At 38.2% G+C, this 23,741-nt stretch overlaps 1 protein-coding gene across 7 annotated transcripts in view; it reads right to left on the bottom strand.

Annotated features, from left to right (window-relative positions):
• The window catches only part of Sin3A (SIN3 transcription regulator family member A), a 55,657-nt gene extending 32,084 nt beyond the window's left edge, over window positions 1–23,573 (bottom strand). The window contains exons 1-7 of one of the 7 annotated variants that reach the window (XM_087348119.1): window positions 23,435–23,573; window positions 14,650–14,817; window positions 12,694–12,842; window positions 7,402–7,515; window positions 2,958–3,184; window positions 1,965–2,088; window positions 854–1,119 (exon numbers count right to left, since the gene is read on the bottom strand). In XM_087348119.1, the coding sequence (XP_087204245.1) occupies window positions 854–1,119; window positions 1,965–2,088; window positions 2,958–3,184; window positions 7,402–7,515; window positions 12,694–12,842; window positions 14,650–14,797 (1,028 nt within the window). In that variant the 5' untranslated portion in view covers window positions 14,798–14,817; window positions 23,435–23,573. Of the gene's footprint in view, window positions 1–853; window positions 1,120–1,964; window positions 2,089–2,957; window positions 3,185–7,401; window positions 7,516–12,693; window positions 12,843–14,649; window positions 14,818–19,614; window positions 19,882–21,219; window positions 21,435–22,535; window positions 22,712–23,434 lie in introns of those variants that run through there. The other 6 variants (XM_087348123.1, XM_022061000.2, XM_087348121.1 and 3 more) reach the window with 6 other exon arrangements.
• Window positions 23,574–23,741: the final 168 nt, after the last annotated feature.

The raw sequence follows: 23,741 nt of genomic DNA, 5'->3' as shown, positions 1-23,741 counted from the left end.
AAAGCATGAATATACTACATCAAACCAACACTTAAATACACATACAACACTACACATTGATTCTAAACAACACAATTTTAATACATTAGTCTTCCATGTCATAGAAGAGCTAACCATAACTTGTCTTTGCTCTTCAAAATGGTGAACAGTCACACAACTCATTCCATTGTCTTCCTAATTAACTTTTATGAGTTGTTTAATTTCAGGAGACACGTTACTTCAACTATCATATGCATGCCTAAGAACTTTCATTTTGTTGTCATAATCAGAATTACATCTCAGTAGACATGTGCTTGGAGATTTTTTCAGTTCAAGATAAAGATGAGAATTCAGAAAAAGGAAAGATCAAGGGAAGAATTTTATCTACTAGAACACTTTTCCTACTGTAATCACAATTTGTAACACTAGCCAATCATCTGCACTGCACAAAAGTGTAAGGATATATAAGAAAAACTTTTCAGTTCAAGAGAGAAAATAAAATATGTGAATCTAGATGAAAGCAATAATGTTCTATACCAGATCAACTTTATCAATGCAAACAAAATCTATAACACTAACCATGTTTTCACAATGCACTTAGGTGTACTACTACTAATTCCTTTCGATCGTTTTTCGTTGAAAAATTTCCACAAATAAATGTATTCCAACCGTCGTAGCTTCGCACGACAAATAGGACCAGCTGGTCATAACATAAGTGACGGCACTGGCATTATGTTTCTGATACAACAATCACAATTATTAAAAATCCTGTAAATTCAATACATTAAACTGCCGTAGCAGAAATCTTTGAGCACACACTGGAAAGGTGCAGTGCCAGAGCCACAACCTGCAGATGGTAAGAGTATGTATTTACCTGTGCAAAGGTAGAGTTGGTTTTCCAGGAGCTGTGGAAGTAGGACCTCCAGGAATGGAGCCCACAGCATTACCAACTTGCTGTGTGGAGCCCACACCTCCAGTTCCACATACAGGAACCCCTCCAAGTCCTGTGTTACCTACTGCTGAGCCTAAGGTGGTGGGGATTACTGAGTGATGTGGCGTTATGGAGACTGGCGTATGCACCAATGTCGTAGTAGCAGCTGTTGGGCTTGGCATAGACACCGATACCTGGAATGCATAGCCCTACTTTCAATTAGTATAAACGTAAATTAGAATACTACCAAAAAACAAGATTAATCAATGACATTCAAATAAGGAGCTATCCTAACACTCACCAAAGTTTCTGGCTATATCACACTAAAGATATTTACTTATGTGTCCAGCTACATCCGTACATGATTAGCTGACCAATCCAAAGTATGATTTGTCACACACCTTCCCATCAAACCTTGTACCTGCCAATAATACTTTTTATATTAAGTACTACAAGGTACGTCTCATAACTAGCATCCTATTGTCAATTTTGAAGACAGAAATTCTCAAAAACATAAGCCTTAAGTATTTAAAAGAAATCATCCCATCATCAATTGTGAACAGCAAATCAGCATTCTTTGGGGAAGTTAGTCAATGAACATGTCCTTCAGCAGTAGCTCATGCAGCATGTGTGTGTTGCTGTGAAGCACAAAGTCTTCTTCATATTGTGAAAATACATCATTTTACACGTGGCAGTCTCTGGTGGAAGATATGTACTGATAATCTTGTGATGGAAAGTCTTAATAACTTGTTCTTTACCAAGTCTAGCTGGTCATGGTATCTGTAACACAGAAATCTTACCAAAGAGCATCTTTGTTTACTTTCCCACGCGCCATATAGTTGTGCCAGTAGATGGCGGTAGAATCCTGATCCTCAGATTGTTCTTGGATATGTATAATAAAAGTGAAAAGAACCAGTGGAGGGAGAATGAGTGACATGTTAAATGCTTCTAAACCGCTATCTCACATTTCATCATGTAAGTTACTTTTCTTTCGTATGGCCTGCTAACGGGCATTTATACATGCAGACATGAAATAAAAGGCCTAGTAAGGTACCTGGTCATTGGCTTGCACCTCAATCTTGTAGCCAGGTGGCAGGAAAGTGTTGAAACCAACAATAAGCTCTGGGTGACCCTTGAATAAGTTAGACACCCGTTGTATAACTCCTGGTGTGTCAATACTGCCAACAAAAATAAAAAAAATATTTTCATTTGTATTTTAATGTTTATGTATGCATGTGTATGTCTGTATCTATCCACCTGTCATTAAGGACACAAATCATACAACCAAGTTCTTTATAACTGTATGTCTGTATGTCCTTTTTAAAGTTGTTTGCAAAATGTACTAATATTGTGGCTTTTAATTTTGCTATCAAGTAAATTCAAGTAAATCAGCACGTGCTGCACGAAAATATAAGTGACTGATCATGATTGGTTAGTTTGGAAATTTTACCTTTCATCAACACAGCAAATGCACATCAAAGTTCTGACATGATGAGCTCTGGTGCTATATATACTAACATCAGCCAACATTTCTTCACGTGTATACATAAACACACACAAAAACATGGATAGAAATAATAATGTAACCAAATCAATGAACCTCCTACATAAATCTCATAATTTGTGTATGTAAGTTCATGAGGCAGTACAGACCAAAACTTAATACAGTCTTCACCTTCATTTTGCCACTGAAGCTCATCACATGACACAAAAAAGCCATTAAAATTTATTTATATTTTTCTTCAATTTAGGCAAATATGCTGATGCCCTTGCATAACAGGTATCTGGCACAACTAGTTCTAATTAATGGAAGATACAGAAAAACAAGGGAACTACAAATGGGTGAAATTATCATGCCAGCTGTATGCTTATATTACTACTGGCTTCGGAATTAGAAAATTTTAAACAAATGATTTTTGCTGCACAGAGTGTACAATACAAGTCCTTAATCTACTTTCCAATTATGCCACTTCTAAAATCTTCTTCAGTAAAAACATGCTCTCCATAAGTAAATGCACAAACCAGAAAAAGAGTATAAGCAACTCACCTCTGACTCTTGAATTCCTTCATAATGTCCAGGAAGTCATTGTACACCTGTGGCTGATTGCCAAACTTGTATTTCACCTGATCCAAATAGGACAGTGCATCTTCCACCTTCAACCTCTGAAACTGCTGTTGCCCAGCCCCTGCAGAGGTGGCTGACACAGACATAGAAGATGCTGATGGTGCTGCTGCTGCTGCTGCTGCTGCCGCCACAGTTCCAACTCCAAGTACCTAGAATAATACTTTCATTTTAAAACAGAATTTATTACAAGGGAAACATGAGCAGTGCTGGTAGTACTTTCTAATGTGCAAGTTTTACATCTGATAAACACGAAAACTACATGTTCACAGTATTATGAGTAATAACATCATGTGGATTTATAGGTAGGTAGTACGCCCTGAAGATAGAGGCATTATGTTCCCCAAAACATTGGTATCTACCTGTCTAAACAGTGTTACTTCTCAGAAGACCAACATATTTACTGCTATAAGAACTTAGTACAGGAAAACTACACATTCTTGAAAACACTTCAGTTATGTATTTCGACATACAAATGAATCAATTAAAAATTTTACTTTGCTCCAATTCCGTCCAGTTCTGAGAAGAAAATGTTACAAAACAAACAGAATCTAAGGCCACAATCCAGCTACTTATTATATTTATATATAATACAATACAACACCATGTAATGATGCAGAAAACAACCTGTTCACAACACATTCATTATTTGGTGGTGAGGACAAACAGTTTTGCTGGTTTATAAATGTTGCCCACATGACCACTTAACACTAACCCACAAAGCAGTTTATTTGGGTACAAAGCAGCATTTGGCCTGTTGTCATTATAACAATTTAAATTTAAAAGTTTAAACAACCAAAACTGGTAAATGTACATGGCATGAAACCACATAAAACATGTATAACAAGACTGGTAAGGTGTACTCTTTGGAGTACAATGACATTCCAAAGGCACTGTTTGTGCTACATCCCATATGTAGTTGCACTAATGTAAAGGTCATTGTTTTCCAACAACATCCTAAGGGCATTCCTAAACTACTGCTGCAACCAGGATGGTAGAACCACAGGGGTTTCCATATCTGGTGGCCAAGGCCAGGGAGAGGTGAACCATGGGGCAAAGCCCCTGGAAAAACAATTCATTTCAAGGGGCCAGGCACCAACAAAGCAAGCATCTTGGGAAAGGGCTCGGGCAGTAAAGCCCCAGGGGTTAAATAACCCTGGTTTGGAGCACACAGTGGTGGTATTATGAGGAGGTGCCCCAAAGGAGCAGTCACCGAAAGTGGCCTGCCCCATGGATGGAAAAATACCTCAGGGGCGGTCCACATCCTCCTGAGGCTTGGATGATATATCCTGATATCCTACAGGACCAGTGGTGTCTAAAACAGCAAAGGCCAAGCGGGGAAATGCCACTGAGGACGTAACACAAAAGTGAGGGAGTCTGGAGGAGGATAAAGGTTTGTGGGGACCAGTGGAGGTCCAGGCCATCACAACTGATGCCCTGTGAGGGCAGAGAACAGATTTTCAAAGCTCTAGACTATGCATAGGATAGAATGAATAGAAAGCAAAGCTCCAGGAACAGATGTCCAGGAGACCCAATAAAGCAAGCATCCTGGAAAAGTGACTTAGTGACAAAGCCCTGGGGGTTAAGTAATAAATTCTGCTTGGGACCAGCCATGGAAAGCATTACCTGGGAATGTCCATAGGAAATGGAGACCCCAGAAGTGACCCAGCCCTAAGACTGGTGAAGCCACTTGGGATCAGTTTGGGCCTTTCTGAGGCCTGGATGATTTAAAATGAGCTGGTATACACAATGCGGTGTCCAAGGGATAACAACAGGAATGGCACAGAAAAAACAATAATAACAGGTTCCAACTGCAACACTACTATACAAGTTGCCTAACTCCTAGGAAAAAGCAAGACATGGATGGGCCCACAAGGTGTTCTTCACTCATTGTGTCCACAAATGAGTTGTCCTTTATGAGATAGCACTACAATATTTAAACAGTATGCTGTATAAAAACTGTCTCTTTTCCAAACTGGAGAAGTCTACGCCTTTCCAATCCTAGTACAGATGTTATACATGGGTGCTGCATTCCTGTGAATCACTGCGTAAAACAAAAACACACAGAAAAGGAAAGATAACAAACAACCCCCATTTTGATATTAAACTTATGCCAAAATGCTTTGATGCAAAGCATTGTAGAGCATAAAGAACACCTAATTACTTAAGATAAATACGTATTATCTTTAATAAAACGATCATTCCGTAAATAATCAACACATAAATGACCACCTTCGATTTCAATTAAGCTGACAGTATTATAAGAGATAAATATGACTTTTTCCTTCCTGTGTCAGTTTCAAGGTTACTGCATTTAAAAGTGTCAGTTTTCAATAATTGTTCCTGAATTGTGACTGTAAGATGTTTATAACTCCAGTCCTAATTAAGTTAGAGAGCTCACTCTTGCACCAACTGAAAGCTCTTGTGTGGGACTTACAAGTGGTATGCCACACATATTTCAGAGCACACTTTTCTGACATTCAGTTTTGACCTTAATTGACGAAAACCGTGCAGCCATGTTTACATTTTCCAAAAACATTTTGTGATTCTGAGTACATTTTCAGAAAAATTTCATGTTGGGACATGTATAGAATGATATTAACTACAGGTTACAGACACACTGTTGGTCACACGGTTTACAGACTACAGCAAGCTACAGAGGTAATACAACATTAATAGGAATGACATAAATACAAAACCAGCAAGCTTACTCATTAAAATACCAATATTAGCTTTTCATTTTTTTTAAATGTTACCTGCAAGAGTAGCTATTTACAGCCTGTGAAGCATGGTTTCTAGTTTCTCAGTGATGCAACATGATTCCTTCTCACTATTAACAAAAGTGTGACCCCATCAGTTTCTTGATCCACTTTTTGAAAGCCCTTTTGAAGCTGTAACCCACAAAATGACTGGCAGTGACTTTCTTCAGATTCTTCACTTGAGAGAACTTTTTGGTGGAAAGTGACCATTTTAAATATGTCAAAAACAAAAATTACTTTGCTCTTGATAAAACCACCACCACCACCACTCAATTGTAAAGGTGAATTATAACTTGATGCATGTCTGTACAGGTCACAACACGACTCATCGTGCTCAATCATTCGGTGTAGCATCTGACAACTTAAAAAAATTCATCACTTTCATATCCCACCATTGGGGGGAAAAGCTGCATAAATCAAGGTTAAAATTTAAACATGCTCTGAAATATTAAGAGCAGCACATTAAATCAAATCCCCCCTTATTAGCTTTCAATTGGTATAAGAATGAGTTTGTATCTTAATCAAGACCAAAGAATTTTAGTGAATTAGAACAAGGAGAAATTTAAGGACAACTTAACATTTAAAAAATGCTCATGTTGCAATTAAGGGACACAGGAAGGTAAATTTTCATATGCATCACTTCCCATGAAGACCAAACAAACCTGTGAAATGCTGTTAGTATGTGAATCAAAGACAGCCAAAGATCTGAGGAGGGGAGGGAGTATTGAATGAGAGCTCCATCTATCTTCCACTGTCCAGAGAACAGAGGCACAATGCCAGTATACTGTAGCCACCTATAAGCCAATGTTACAGAATCTTGTTTTAAAGGCTTCTAGTAATGTGGACTGATAAAGTCCGAAATGAGCTGGTCTTAGACAGTGTAGACGAAGGAAGAAGTCTATGGAAAAATCTTACGAGAAGAAGAGATAGGATGGTGGGACACATTCTCAGGCACCCAGGATTGGTTAATTTGGTAATGGAAGGAACAGTTGAAGGGAAGAACTGTAGGTGGAGACAAAGATTGGAATATGTGACGCAGATTTTCGAGGATATGGGCTGCAAAAAATATGTGGAAATGAAGAGATTAGCGTAAGATAGGCAAAAATGGAGGACCACATCAAACCAGTCGAAAGACTGATGACAAACAAACAAACAAACAAACAAAACAGTAATGAGAATCCTTGCTTTCAAGGAATCTGAAGGTTGACATTCCTGTTCAAATAAGCCAGCCACTGAACCCTACTGAATGCAATTCACACATTTAAAACCTACTTATAAAAGGCCAAATTTAATAGCCTATTCTCCTCCAATTCAGAGGTGTTTCGAAGTAATCTCTTCCCTTGAGATTATCTGACACTTTTGAACATCAATTCCCTATGTGTGCCATATGTCCTATCAATGAAAGTTTTGCCCTTAAAGTAAGTTTGACATGGAAATGATCCAAAATACAATACAGTAAACAAGCATTTTTCCAGCCAATTTGTAAAATAAAATAATTTACAAAGACCTAACACACCAACTAAACAATTAATCCCAACTACGGAAGAAACCATTCAAATATAAAACTGAACATCTGACAATCATCTCCTTCAAAGATGAATACAACATACTTTGTGGCGCAAATTCTGGTGTGCCTGGGCCTGATGCAGTGTATGTTGCTGATGGGCCTGAGACTGCAAACTGCCAACACTAGGGGAACCCCCTTGAAGCCCACTGCTGGGAGCCTAAAACAAACATTACATTTTATTCACATGACACACTCAATAAGACGATTTTATTCAAGCATCACACAACAAAGGAGAACACTTGTTGCTAGCTAATACATCCCAGCCACCACACCAGCGACCAGGGCAACTTTAGCTAGCACCTTACTCTCGCACCAACGCTTATCCCAAAACCTGTGCCAGGAAGTGAGTTAGATCACAGTGCCACAAGATATTTAAAGTTGCATTTTGCTTCAAAGACAGTTTGAAGCCTTTCACGTAACTGACATTACAAATCCTCACTACTACTAAAGCAAAAAATTATACTCTAATAGCAGAATTACACAAGTGTGTATTTTGTCCTGGCAGAAAAATTAATGATAGTTTGCTGAAGCAGTGCATTAACATCAAGTTTTGTGCAAGGTTAGGCAAAAGTGTGAGCAAAACTCTGCAGATGATAACAGAGACTTATGACACTGATGCTACAAAAAAGTCTAGAGTGTGTGAGTGACATAAAAGTGCTGAACGAAGGCATACATACCACAAACCAAGCGAAGACAATACTCTTTCTTAACATAAGAGCACTTTTCACTTTCTTTGTTGAACAAGATCAAACAGTGAACCAACAAAGTTACTTGGAAATATTAGCAAGATTACATAAAACCGTTTAAAAATATCAATAATGAAATTGGAACATTCACCCCCATACAACTTTTGGTCATTCCCAAAACTGAAGACCATTTTAATGGGCCGCAAATTAGTGCAAAGAAGGCTTGAATAATATGCTGACACTGTTTGCCAGCCTCAGATTATAGAATTCGTAAAATATGTGGCGGACTCAGTCCGACAAAGGATCACAAAGGGTTAACCCTCTGAAGCAGAAGTCACTTTCTTCCACAGATAACACAACACTTCTCCACAACAAACATCACACAGCCTAGTTAATGGTATTTAAGCAAACAATTGCTGTTTATTCTGGAAATCATATGAAACTCATAAATATACTATGGGCAGAATTACAGATTAAGCAAATTATGCATATAGTTACCAATGGGCTTTAGAGGGTTAGCACCATACCATGAAAATTATGGGAGAGCAGAAGAATAGCTCCAAACATACTTTAACACATTCAGCACCAAAACTGAGGTTTGCCATTTACTCGATAAGCTTTAATACTGCAAGCCCAAAAAAATGATTAACCACACCATTTACATTCTGTGCTCTACACAGGACACCTTTCCAAGAGACTATCTGCTGCCAATCTTTAGTACATAGGCATTATTTTGGCTACAATTTGCTGTGTGGTTTTTGTGTGAAGTAGGTTGCTGGTTTCTTGACAGTGCCTGTTGGCAGAAGAACCACATTGGGGAGAACTTGAGCTACCATGCAGACTAGTGAAGAAGGGTTGCATAAATAGCAGTCATTACTGCCTGACACTTCGGCTGTTGTTAATATTCAGTCAACCTTCTGATTGCTGTTTCACTGTGAATGGCATAACTTTTACCACCTAACATTAACACCCCTTTGTATGCTATTCCTTTAAACAGTTTCTCAAGTCAGCAAAACACAGACACCTGGCAACATGACTGATGCTTCCCCCCTTCTTTAGTTGGATGTATGGTCTATAAACATCTGAATTAGAAAGGTGGTTGAACATTTCTGCATTACCATCTGAAAGCAGTGTTTTCTGTATTGCCTTAAACATCTCCATAGTCACTCATCTGCTGTGATGTCCACAGCAGATAACAAACCTTCATGCACATGCACGGTAATATTTTGAGAGTACTTCAAAATCCATTACAAATCCTGTTAGTAAGTCAACTACACAACCCACCATCACATACTTATAAGTATGACCCCTCTTCTGCAATGGATCATCATACAGTCTTGTAACAGTCTGCAATCACTAACTGGACAAGTACATCAATATGCATAATATACCATACAGATGAATTTGGTATGAGAGGCGCATTTGTAAAAACAACTGGTCACAACTATTCCACACATCCACACATCCACACATGACTAACTACACTACTATTAACCCAACAGCTATACAAACCAATGAGGTAATTTTAAAATATGAGTGGTGATGCTACAGACAAAAATGACTTCTACTGTTTCCATGCACAGTGATATTCCATGATTTACTAAAATTATTTGTCTACATCCTAGGCTGAAGCAATGCTGGGGGGCCTAGAAGCTTATGAATATTTGGCTGTTTTCTGGGCTGTTGTGACATGTAATCTGGTAGAAGTTTGCTGATGTTTTTCACACAGGTTCTTTCTGCATCTGAAAAAATGGTAAACTTCTACCAGACTATTCAGCACAAGAACCCACAAGTAATTTTCATTATACATCTTGTTCACAATGTCAACCTGATTTAAGTTCCATTTCAAAATTATCCTCCCATATATACTCAGGACTTCCAAGTGGTGTCTTCCCTTCAAGTTTTCTTATAATGCAGGATTCTTCTCTTTGCCACTGCACCAATTTCAGAGCCCAATCAGCCTCCTATCTATTGAGTACCATTGTCTTTTCTTTGAGAGTAAAGGGGATGTAAAGTTAACCATCACCTTCCTTACTGTTGTGGTTAAGACTGCATGGAGCTATACCTCCACTCTCCATACCTCTGCATAACAGTACTTATTTAAGCACCTGGGAAAACTTTACCCTTACTTTTTACCATCACAAAATAACAAGATTTTTCCTTCAAAAGGTAGTTACTTGCATATTTCTGATGGGGTCTGTAAGGAAATATATTGGAATTCAATCTTAAAGACACTTCCTCAATTTTCCAAGAACAAGCTTACAAATAATAAAAATGTTAATTTTCAGGAAATATAAATTTTTAAAGAACATAATTAAGCAACAATAAATATATTGCTAAATACATATGCACACATTTCAGGGGCTATAATTCCTACTATATATCATATTATACTAATATTTGTTTCTTTTTCTCTTTTAGTGGGAAGAGATTGTTTTCATCAAAATACCCTAAGTATTGTGTGCCATGAAGCATGTGGACATGGAAAGAACACACATTAAAAAATTATATTGCAAGCATAATGGGAAAGAAATGGGTTTTTTTCTTGTTCTACAAGACATAACCAATTTCCTACACAATATACTGAATACAGTTTCTTGGGAACATATGACGACATCATGCTCCACCAATGTTAAGAAGAACATAAAAAGAACTAAAAACTATACCATAGACGTAATAAAACATGGTAGATAAACAGCGCATACTTTGCCAAAAACAGTGACCTTTCTGACAGTGATTTTTCAGATAAGCTTACTGTGTTTACAAATTAACAAGTTTATCTGAAGTAAAAATCTTTAAAACAGAAATGCAGAAATATACATGCACTCCAATTTATTTCCTTGTTCATAAAAATTTATTACAGACCCAATTTATTACTGATAACTAATCAATAGCACAAAATACTGTGCAGTCATAGATTGAACTGAAGGGATGTTACTGGGTTTATCAAACCTGCACTTCAGTGTGAACATTAATTTACATTCAGATCTTTCCCATCTTCATCACATTCTACATAATTAAAACAAATTATATGTTCCAATATACTGAAAACCAAATTTTAATTTTCAATGGCTCTTTACTTTGATGTCATACCTTTAGCATTCATATGGAATTTATCTCTATGTAATATTTTGTAGAACACCTTCAGACAACTCAGTGTCTACAACCACTATACCACTGTTTAACTTTCTGGAGAATGCAAGGTTTCCATATAGAAAATTTTATACTTATATATAATGCTATTCATATGAATTATGCCGACAACCACATCTCATATGGTACCTCAATCTCAACTTGTGCATTCTTATGTTTTTGATAGCATAATGATGCTTTATAGTCCACTGCACTCTTACAAGTTTCAAACATGTTATATATTGAAGATTTCTGTCTTCTGGGTTGTTGCGCTGTGTAGTCTGGTTGATGGTTACCAACGTTTCAGAGGTCATCCTGTCTCCGTCATAGCCCTGATGATGCAGGCAGTATGACCCCTGAAACGTTGGTTAACATCGACCAGACTACACAGCGCAACAACACCAGAAGACAGAAATCTTCATACTCACCGCTGTGAAAACCTCAAATCTTACATGTCATATATTTTTAGTCATCGTTTGTTAAAACAATATAAATAAATTTCCAATATAAAAGTTTTAACCCATTTCTTGTTCTGGCAATTTCTCTTTTTGTGCAACACAATTAAGCCACCCAAAGAATAAAGGGTTATGGTTCAGGTAAATACAATGCTTTTTTCTGTATTTTCTGCAATCTATACTTTCCCACAATTTACACCACTTATCTTCAATCCCTAGACACCACTGTACACTACTTCATTACACTACTTTTTTAAAATCTCCCACTCCCACTGATCAAACCCTTTATAAATGTCACATACAAAATTACGGGCACACTGTCCATCTCTCCTTAGAAATAAATAGCAAACACGTTTCTAACATTAAATTGTGGGATGTACCTGTGTGTGTATGCTCGCTTATAGCTTGAGAACATATAAATCAATTTACACCAAACTTGGCAAGCATACGCCTTGAGACCGGGAAGAGATCTCAGAGAAGCAAAATAATATAATTCAGATTGTGAGTCCTGGTGACAGCAGTTTTTGTACCTTGGAAATTAAGCACGATAAAGTGTCAATATCAAAGCTGTTTGTTTGAGCACGGTGATTATCAGGAACAAATGCCACAAACCTGAACAACTGTCATGGGTTCAAGCCTCAATGAAGATGCTTTTCTGTAGCTCAGAAACCAAGCATGACAGAATGTCATCAAGGCCATCACACATATTTATTACAGCAAACAGAGTGCAGGAACAAAGGCCACAACCACAAAAATCTGTCCTAGGTCTGAGTCACAGCAAATAAAGTTCCTGTAGCTTAGAAATTATGCATAATAAAAGAATAACACCAAGATCAAACTTGTTTATTTTGGCAGAGATAGGAACAAAGGCCATAACCAAGAAAAAATATCCTGGGTTTGAGACTCGGTGAAGATGCTGGGTTTAGGGAAAAACTATGGTGATCTTTTCGACAATGTTCAAAGATGTGTATTGAATTTTCAGGCCTGTGGTAAGCTTCTGGGCAACAACGATTGATAAAAAATGTAAGCATACGGGTAACCCTCTCAATAAAAGGGTCTTACCTTGACTGCAGTGGTGGTGGTAGCTCCAGGCATGGCTGCACTGTAACTGGACTGCACTGGAAACTGAACACTGCTTGGCATCACCTCCCTGTCTCCCCCACCAGATGCTCCCTTCAATGGTGAGAATGTGGTCTGTACCACACTAGAACCTGCCAACAAACATCATGCAAACTGTGAACTTTCTAAATGGTAGATAGGATATGGATTAAATATTCAGTATAATGTTAGAATTGCTGATGACCATATGCCTGGAATGTGCTACCATCTTCCTCATCTCAACATTATTAAAATTTCACCTTTATCAGCCACATGCTACATCTTATATGCAGTCTAAATGGCCATAAATCATAGCAGCATACTGCTGAACCATTAATTCTAAAGTTACAGTCCAGCTGTGAGCCTTATAGTAAAGGGATTTAAATCCCCTGATCCTCCACAATAAAAGTCAAGCATTTTATGCAGAAAATGAGAAGAAAAATAAAGCAACCCATAGCTTGGATCATACAGTTCACATAAACACTGCTAAGTGTTAGCATGAGCAACATCTGTCCTCCTATGGATTGACATCAAATAGTTAATGTGACCATTAATGGGGAAGACATAATGAAGCCTATATGATCACTGATTGATAGCATTATGGATAACGGCATCTTGGCATAGGATCATCCCCTCCCACCTCACAACTTCAGCATTTCACACATGCATTATCAGCTGTACAAAGTTAAGAGGTATGAATCTGTAAATGCATCCATAGGCTTAACATCCATACAAAATTTCATGAAAGAGCAATTTGCTATTCTCAAGTTGTTATACGGTAGAATGAGTAGTCTGTAGGACCACTGATAGGGCAGCACGATCCCAGCCAAAAAAAGTGAGACATATAGAACAAAAAATCAAATTTTGGGGACAAGTCCAGGTTTTCTTGACCATGGTATGTAGTCTGTTGAGCAAGTCATGGAAACAGGATGCATAGGTGACTAACCCAAAGCATAAGCCAGCTCCAGGGATGGCAAGCCCAGCTGAAAGTGTTTCACAAGTGACCAAGACCCTGGAGGAAAATACTAGGGGTGGTATCATGCTTGGGCCGCTCTGACCCAGAATGATTAAAGTCCAGTAAGGACAAAGCCATGGACTTTGAAAGCCTGGTATGTGACAAGCCACAGGAGAAGCCTCTGGCAATGCCCAGAGGTGGGCAATCCGAGGAGGCCAAATTTTGAGAAGCTACTTGGGGGGGGGGGGGCTAGGTAGGTAAATTCCAGGGGGAGGAATATCCCAAAGGGTTGGGGCCAAGTTATGGGAATAAAATCTTGTTTAACAAAGCCCCAAAGGGGAGCAGGCCTAAGTAGGTAAAGACCCTCAGTGAAAGAGCCCTGCTTGGGCAACCCTTGTGGTAGAAGCCCCAAAGGGTAAGAACCCCAGGAGTGACAAACCCTAAGATTGCTTCATTCCCTGGGAAGCCATGGGGGTGGCATCAGCGGGCCTAGCTGAAAGTTTCAACTGGCATACATGGAAGGGCCCATAAGTCTTCTTCAATTTTGCTAAAGTGTGAACAGCCAACAACCTCATTTTATGTGAAGTGAATTAGCAGCACAGACAATCTACATGTCCATCTGCAGTAGCACAAAGGAGCATCATCATTTAGACCATTAAATCCCTGTCAGTCAAACAGTTTTTTAATGGTTTGGTGATATGCTACTGTGACACATGGCCAGCATGTGTAATGAAATGACATGTGGCCAATAAAGATTAGGTTATTTCTATAACCAACAAATCAAGTAATATTTTATATTCAGGTAAACAGTGGGGCAATGGAACTACTTTCTACTAAACTTCACTGTCCAAAATGTTGCAGTCAATAAAATCAAAAAGACATGCAAGTCATATTAATGCAACATGTTTCTGACAGGGCAATGCCACTGACTAGCATAAACAAAGTTAGCGCATAAAAAGGTTCACCTGTATGAGAGGTTAAAATGCGAGAGTTGGCTGTATGTGGTGAGAGAGGGGTTGTAGATGCCCCTCCCCCCTGGTGGCGGGGTGGTGCACCGTAAACACTGGCCACACTATTCTCTTGCTTCACTGCCTCCTCTACACGACGTTTCATCTCAAATCACATTGGGAGAGCTGCAAGCAATAAAATACCAACTAAATGAATGGGTAAAATAACTGTAACAAAACTTGCAATGCAGCTGGGATGAATAGCAAAATCAAAGGGAAACAAAATGCTGAAACAGATTCACATAGACACAGTCTCTGATGATAGAAAACTGACAACCTTGCTTACAAGCCATACTGCCCAAATCTGCTGAATATACATCTACAAAAGATACAAACTCTATCAACATTCATACAGAGACCATGCATACATATAAACCTGTAATAATTGTACCAGACACTAATTAATACATTACTTAAATGGTGAATAATTTTAATTGGAAATAGAACATATGCTGCCATTTAAACACCACAAACAGATGAACATTATCCCAAACTGGTGTTTAAATTTAATAAAATTCTTTCTAACCAAAAGTGTTTCTTTCTTCCAGTTGTATTCTTTGGTAAAGTGACCACTCATACTATCAGCAGTTAGAACTGCTTTCAAAACATACAATTTGTAACTTCTACTGTCAACATTTTCTTCAACACTATATTCCAACGATTGAGAGATGGCAAGAGTTTTACACAACTGCCCACCACTACCATACATTCCAAAACAGCGGTAAGTGCTGGTGTGACAAAATGAGCATGTGTGCTTTACAAACTCAAGCAAAACCTGATGTTACACAGAAATGGTGGTGGAATGCTCAAGGCAACCTGTTTCTCCACTATAAATGCTCCATCAACTTTCAATCTGTGGTTAGCACCCAAGTTCAGTAAGCTGTCAATTACCTACAGAGCCACACACATGACAGGCATCATTTTCACATTCATATCAATTATTGTGTAGTAAGTATTACAACTGGTAATGAACCATTAAACAAACTCTATAGTTTCCAATTTCCCTGAATCACTATATCAGAAGTTAGGACAGGACTAGACCTAAACCCCTCCATTGCAACAATATTTAACTATCAAAGCCTGTGAAGATGCTCCAAGCAATCCGACGGTAACAGACGATCCTGGAAGCAAAAACCTGAATGTGCCATAAATTTGTCCAGAAGTCATTCATATTTCCTCAGCAAGACCTCAAATGCAACTGTGTGTGTGCAAGTTGCTTTCAGGAGAAATGATTACTTCAGATCTCCAAAGGCAGTATTTTCACACAACAGAAATGACAGACACAACAGTGAGATACTAAGTTCTTGGAGCATAACATTCTACCCAAACGCAGAATAGTGTGAAGGTATGTGTAAAGACTCCGTTCAGCACTCCAGTCATTCAAGATGCTTAGAGTCTGGTAATATCAGAACACACATCTACATGCATGTGATGTTCAAGATATTACTCATAATACTGGGTAAATACTGATTCAGTGTACAATTTTCATGTAAGATGAAGTTTTGTCACATGAGGCAGTAAGTCAACAAACAATGAGAGAAACTGCAATTAAAACCATACCAAAAATACTCCATTCAGCTCCAAATCATGTTCTACAGATCCCTTTTATGTATAGCATTCAAAAATGTTTTATCAATATCTAAAAATTCAAATTCTCCTGACAAGCAGGGTAGCTCTTATGTTGCATCTCAGAATAATAAGATGATGTGTATGGCAAAATTAGCATTACTATTAAAATGTTTTGAACTAAAAGAAAGGCATTTTTCAAATGAACAACACTTAAAGTATGCACTTGAATATAATACACTGTAAACTGACAAACTTTTTTAACTAGTCCTCCACATTACTGCACAATAGCTTACCTCACTTTATTCCCTAAGGATTCACACAACGTAAACAACTTCAGTGAGGAATATCAATGTTATGAGATGTGAATTGCACACAGGAACTACAAAGAAGAACAAATATCACCAGTTGCCTGACACCACAGAGAGACTACAATTTAATCTTCAACGAAACAGCATTCCTAATGAGTATCAGAACACTAAATGTGGCTACTAGTGCTTTTCAGTACAATTGATGGCTGAAGAGTGCACCAATCAGATACCCTGTGGCTTGAAAGGAAGTAAGGGGGGGGGATAAGAAGCAAAGAAACATAAAACATACAATGGTGCCAAATGTAGCTTTGTGAAACGATACTTTCCAGTGCATGTGAACTGTTTTGTTAAATGTATTTGCATGTAAACAATCAAATACTCATGAATACTGTATATTAATCTGTAAACCAGGCTATACAAGTCCATCTACAAAGGTTACAAAACTGCACATAGAACAGGTACAGACTTCGAACAACAAAGTATGGCTGCCAGTGTTTCTATCACATGGCTTCTTAACTGAGCTCCTGCTGCTTATCAGCAAACCTCCTTTGCACCCACTGGTCACTCGGCCACCAACTTACCAACTTACTAAAAAATATCACAATTTTAAGCAAACATTCTCAGATGATTTCAATCACACTTTTCATGTTCGTTGTGTGGAATTTTGTTAGCTCTTAATAGTGTGCTTAAAGCTACTAAAGCATTCCATTTGGTGAATCCAGTATCTCAATAACTTCTTGCATATTTCCTCTGACCCTATAATGCACAGCAGTAACAATCTGTAAAAACATGTTCCAACATTTAACAAATATGTATTTTTCCCAGAGTGTATTTATGGGTTTCATTCAATTATCAAAACAGCATTAACCAACAAATGTTTAAAAGCAAAGCGCTGTGTCACTTCCCTCAATAGCACAAATCAATTGATATGTGTATGGATAAGCACCATCTCTTCTTTGAGGTTAAACTAAATTGTTTAATGGCAGTCAGATGCTTCAAGCATTAAAGGACTTTTAACAACTTAACTAGATCTTTCAGAACATATTTCACTTTTTCAACATTACATCAGACATGCTGCCACTGAGCATATGTGAACCAATGAAATAGCATCCCAATACTGTTAACACTTCAACTTGTGTGTCAGCAGCATTATGTAAAAATAAAAAAGCCCTAGTTCCAACAATGACGTTAATACTTCAACAAGAATAAAATCCTAACAACTGCTACTACAGATGTCACTAAAATAGAACCTAATAAACATTCGACAGATGCCAGATCTACACATCACTGAGTAACACTATGTTGAGGGAAATAGAAATACTTCATTTAAATGTTAAATATGGCTGCTAAATAATGTCATGATGTCAAAATGGGGAATACAAATGTACAAATAAATACACTTCTTAAATGACTCCAGACTGAGGAGACAAATTTCAATCCTCAGCAGCGACACTTGGAATTTGTCCCATGTTGAGGTACACACTTAGTAACTGTAATTATGAGTACTCGTAAGGATAAACAGCAAAACTTCTTGATGCATACTCCCAGGAATAATCAATTTTGCACCCAACTAAATAAAACCTTCTACTTAAAGCCTGTGCTTACCTTGTTTTTGATAGCCAAATTACTATTGCATGTAACTGAAGCAACCTCCAAGAATCTGCGAAATGTTACAATAAAAATATTCACAAAATTAGAGCAACTAGCTGACTAGCATAAGACCTGTCAGAATTGATGAGAATTAACCTTATTTGTGCTGAAGAGTTAATACAATTTATTAAAACATTACCTTCACAGAGGCTGACCCCTTCCATTCGGTGAGAGCCAAACTCCACTGTTAACAAACGGACCAACACAACCTGACTCCCACCAAACAGACTCACCCAGACCCCACTATAGCCTCATATGCATTTCTTGAAACCAAGAGTTGATATCGTCAAAACCTGACTTCAATTTGTTCTGCATCACACAAATGGCACATACATTCAGTCAAGCGTAATGGACATTGGCTATTATATTAGGAGTTGACAGATACAAACTGTAAAGTGATTGAATGTCTGCAGGTTGGCCTCTAAAGGAACTAATAAGCTGCCCCACATATAACAATAACAACCATCAAAAACTGCACTTAAGTAAAATTAGAAATAAGCTGTGGATCATGACATTTATTAGCCAGACACAGTAAGAAGTGATTTCATGGTCAGTAACTGGAAGCTGAAAATCCTGACAGCATTACTATTGCAACGGACAATTATTTAACATAATACACTAAGAGTCCTATGATCATTATCCCATAAGGTCAAAAACCACTTTGCAGCATTGCCATAGTAACATATGCATAACATGTCCACACATGCATGATGGACATGAGCTTTTATATTAGGAGTAAATGGTATTTAATTCTTACTGGCATCAAACTTCTTTCCAATATTATACCATATTCAATCAGGATTCAGAAACTAATGGAAAAAACTAGTATTATTCACATTAAACACAATCTCAGATCAAAAAGTGTCTGCTTATGAAATATAAAAACACTTCTACTTACATGATACAGAACACACATGGGTGTTCCTAACCAACTAGAAAATGTTTAATGCCTCATGAAGTGAAGTGATCCTCGAAGCCCCACTTCTACAACATCCATACTGGTAGTTTAACACTGCTAGTCTCAATCCAATACGGAATGCATTTAATATGTCAAGCGTAAGTTGATAACGACATGGTTTTGTTCGCTAACCTTAAAAAGTGCCAAGACACCAAATGATATTACCATTCATAAATCATAGTCAAGTTTTGTGAGTGAATTCTGTAAGGGCTGCAACGATAAAAAAAACACTTGGCAACTTCCAGCTGACGTAAACAAACGATCACGGTTCACCTTGGACCCGTAGCATTAAGGAGACTAAGCTTGTCTCTACAAATAATACGAGGAATGTCCTTTATATGGAAGGCATATTCTCAAAGACAAGGACGATAAGCCTGCATCAGACGAAGAAACAAGTTGAAATTCTAAAGCATGAACCCCGAAATGCTGTAGACCTACCTTCCACAAACACTTAAGGTTGTAGAATTTTCTGACGGCAGTTCCTTCAACAAGCTGACGACGCAGCACAGATCCATAAGGATTACAACCTACAAAATGTTGCACTAAAAATCCCAGCACTCCTCACCATTAAACATCATGACAAATTATAGTTTAAAAAACGTCAAGATGTCGCACAAAAACCACAACATTCTTCTTACACAAAACAACACCGCTTATCTCCTGCTAACTACCAGCAGAAGGGATGATCGAGAAGGCTAGCTACTCGTCATCCCTATTACGGGGCCACAACTTCAGGGACATTCGAGCGTCATCACAAACAAGGAGATTGCAATCCCAAATCGGATATATTCTCACTACCACTTTGACAAACCTGATCATTGTTTGCATTTGTCAAGCAGCTTTTAATCCCAAAATTAGACAAAACATCGAGACACTACGCGAATATATTCCGCCACTGGCATTTCAAATGTCTCTAAAAATCGATTACAAATCCTGTAATGCGCATTGTGCAACAACTGAAGGCAGGTTAGGGATTTTATTTCATTCGTAGTAACAGCGTCACTCCAAAATCCACCAGTTTCGTCGCTAAACGGCCACCATGCGACAAATAAATGTTTAAATGGGAAATTAATAGACGCTTCATGCACGTACCGATTTTCATGCAATGAATCGTTACATTGGACTAAAAGCTTCTAGAAGCCACAAACCGTGTTTATATTTAACACCATGTTCTACTAAATTCAAGCATTCGTTTCACATAAAGTATCAAAAACCATATTTACTGCTATTGCATGTACGATCAGTAACTCAGTCTTTCAGTAGAAATGCAAGTTATGGATGGAAGGTGATTTTCAAAACTTCTGTATAAGTCTCAAAAGTACATCATACAGCTGGCAAAATAAATTATAGGCAAAACGGTCTGCTACAAATCGAGGCGAACGCGCTCAGCACAAAGCCTATAATATAAATCAAGTTTTAATTTCAAGAAAACTGACAAGCAAACATGCCACACCTCTGCCGCCATTGAATTCCTCCTACCGCTTCAAAAGTGGAACCACCGAGCGGCCCCGCAAGGCGCACAGTTAGCTTGGCTGAGCGACAAAACTTCGCCCGGGCAAATAGCAGGAGGAGAAGGCCGCCACACGAGTATGTGGGGTGGGAAGGAGTCTGCTGTTGGTCCGCATCGGAGTGTCGGTGCGTGATGGCCTTATCCCATGATGCAGCTGGCTGCGGGCAAAGTGCCAGCTGGCGGGCTGGCATGATCATGCGCGTTAGACCGAGTGAAAACGGGAATACAAGAAAAGCAAGCAAACCAACAGCAATACGTTGACGTCATGCCAAACAACGAAACAGGTCGCCCATTTCCCAAGTAACTTATAAATCACGGGTACAATGAGACGTAATTCAGGGTTAAAATCTGTTGCACAACCCGTCTTCATTGGCAACTTCCGCTTACGGAGGAAAGAGGGCATTTATTTGCCTCGGAATCCCACTCACTTCAGAATCTTTGGTCACGCCCCCACGGTCATCACTATACAACTATTCCTTTGAAACGTTTCGCCATCTAAATTAGTTATTAATCGTTACCATATAGCAAAGTACCTTGCGAACTAATGCAGACGTGTATCAAGTCCTCACGTTGGAAACTTGGTGAAATGATTTGGCGATACGCATATCTTCCAGAACGAAACTTGCAAGTTCTCCTGTTGGTCTCTCATGCTGACTTTGTCCCACAAACAACTGGTTCCTGGCTGAGAACACGTAAACGTTATATTTTTCCCCATGTTCCAAGATGAAAGTGACCCAGACCGAGCGAAAAGTTGCTTGCTGCAGGCGTAAAATAAGTGCGGCAACATAGCACTATCAACGGTGTTGCCCGGACTGCAATGTTGCCACGTTTACCTCGCTTTCACTATAAAATTCCGGCATGCTAATTTAGTTTATTCGCGAACAAGAACTTCAAATGTAAAACAGGGCACATCCATGCTTCATTTCCAAACGAGAGGTGTGAATTGGAATTACGAAGTAAGCTATGATTTGTGCCACTTATACTTTTTATACATCTGGCAATGTCGCCCTCCAAACCTTTCCCCTCTTGCCGCTCTAAAACAGTGGTTGAATGAATCGATACAGACGACGAAGAAAGCAAATTTGAACCTTCGGAGCTTCAGTACATAAGGGCGAGTTTAGAAGCACCATGTGTATAAAAATAGCCGTAACGTACACTCACCTTATAGGTGCACTTTGATTTCGTTGTTCAAAATATTTCTTGGAGACCGCCAGTGAGTAAACAAACAAAAATGTTCTCCACTGCAATTCAGCATCATACATACAAACAATACTACACACTATAGTATACCCTTGAAAACATATTCTACTCCATCTAAGTTGAAAATTTCAAGATAACTTGGTATTTGAGCTTCGGTAGACCGGTTTTCCCATTAGACAGAGGTTCGTTTCCATACTTCCTCCCTTCCTTACCATCTCGCCCCGCCTTCGTTTTCTGTCTTTCTGGTTCCTCCAATTCCACCTTGTCACCAACAAAACAAGTTCTTCCATTGCAACGTTCGTTTAGTAACCATACTTGGCAACATCGTAGCAATGAAATAAAAATCTTCAACGAGACCAAATATTTGTAAATTTAACCTCGTGTTAAAGAAAAAGAAAAGTCTTGTTCTATAGGTCAACACTGAAAAGTGCTGCTAATATTGCTTCCGAAAGGGCAAACAAAATTTTATAACCTCACGAACTACACAAAATGACAGTTTCGACAAACACATCACATAAAGTCAACTTAAAGCACTAGAAAATAAACATACGTAACAGGTTCGTAATGAAAGTGTTACAAACAATAGTATATTAGCAGACGACAACACTAGTCCAAGTACTAAAATAAAATGTCGTAATCCACTCCTTACCTCGTGTATATTGAGTTTCACACCACACACTATTTCACACGAACTCGTACATGACGTTCTAATATGCAGACATAACAACAAATCACCTTTTCTAACAAACACAATTTATTCATCTTCCCTCCCGACGTTTGAGCAGGTGACCGAATGAGGATCATGGCCGATGTACACATTCAGCGCACGAAGCAACAACGCCAGGTCTACGGGGTGGGGGGAGGAGAGACATGTATTTGGACTCGTCCACTCCGGTTCTCATTCGTCATTACGAGCTGTTGCGAGCCATGTAATGACGGATGCCCTTTCTTAAAATAAACTTTGTAAATTTCTACGAATGTTACAGGTAGTCATAATTACACATTATTTTACTATTTTGAAATATATCACAAAATGCAATGTTTATCCTTCAGGTGTTACGTCATACACTGTAACAAAACCCTGAACCAAAACATTCCTGATACCTTACACACCCGAACTAGCTCCAAAATGGACTAACCCGATACTGAACGCAACTTCCCATACAAAACATTCGCCCACTTTGAACAACTTGATATAAGAAATAAATTGCTTTATCAATGATTCTAAGACTAAAAGCACGCGTAAAAACCAGGGTCATGCGTTAAACATGGAAGACGATTAATATGAAATCGTAACTTGACAACATGCCAAATAAGCTGTCACATTTACAACTACTTGAATGAATATTACCGTGTATATGTTACCTCTTCAAACACAGAATTTAAGACAATTTAAGCACACGCATCCAATGATGAAAACAATTTTGGTGTTGTATTTTAACCATTATAATATATTTCTGCATAATTGGAGTGACTTAAAACAAGATGTAGTCACACATCTCTCCCAACTAAAGAGTGTTTCACATAAACACATTTCATAACATTTACCTTGAAACTTCTACTGATGATTATATGATTTTCCGATTTCTCAGACGCACACTTAATGTCCATCCGCCATAGAAATATTTGCCACTAAAATTTAGATCTTGATGACGTCAAATTGTTTAGACTATACCACCAATCGGAAACGACTTGCCCTCTCACATAATTTAAATCATTTCGATGAACATGCGTTCTACATTATATATACTAAACTGTAACTGGAAATAATTTTATCTCTAAGTGTAACGGTTCAACTAACACACGTGGGCAATAGTTTCTTGAACAATTAAAAGCAGATAGAAATTAAATTACA

Source organism: Zootermopsis nevadensis, unplaced genomic scaffold, assembly GCF_977971745.1.
Source record: "Zootermopsis nevadensis isolate Lab colony 2312 unplaced genomic scaffold, Znev_1.0 Znev_ptg000012l, whole genome shotgun sequence".
NCBI lineage: Eukaryota > Metazoa > Arthropoda > Insecta > Blattodea > Termopsidae > Zootermopsis > Zootermopsis nevadensis.
Note: the sequence above shows the minus strand (reverse complement) of the source record. Positions and strands in the feature narration are given on the sequence as shown.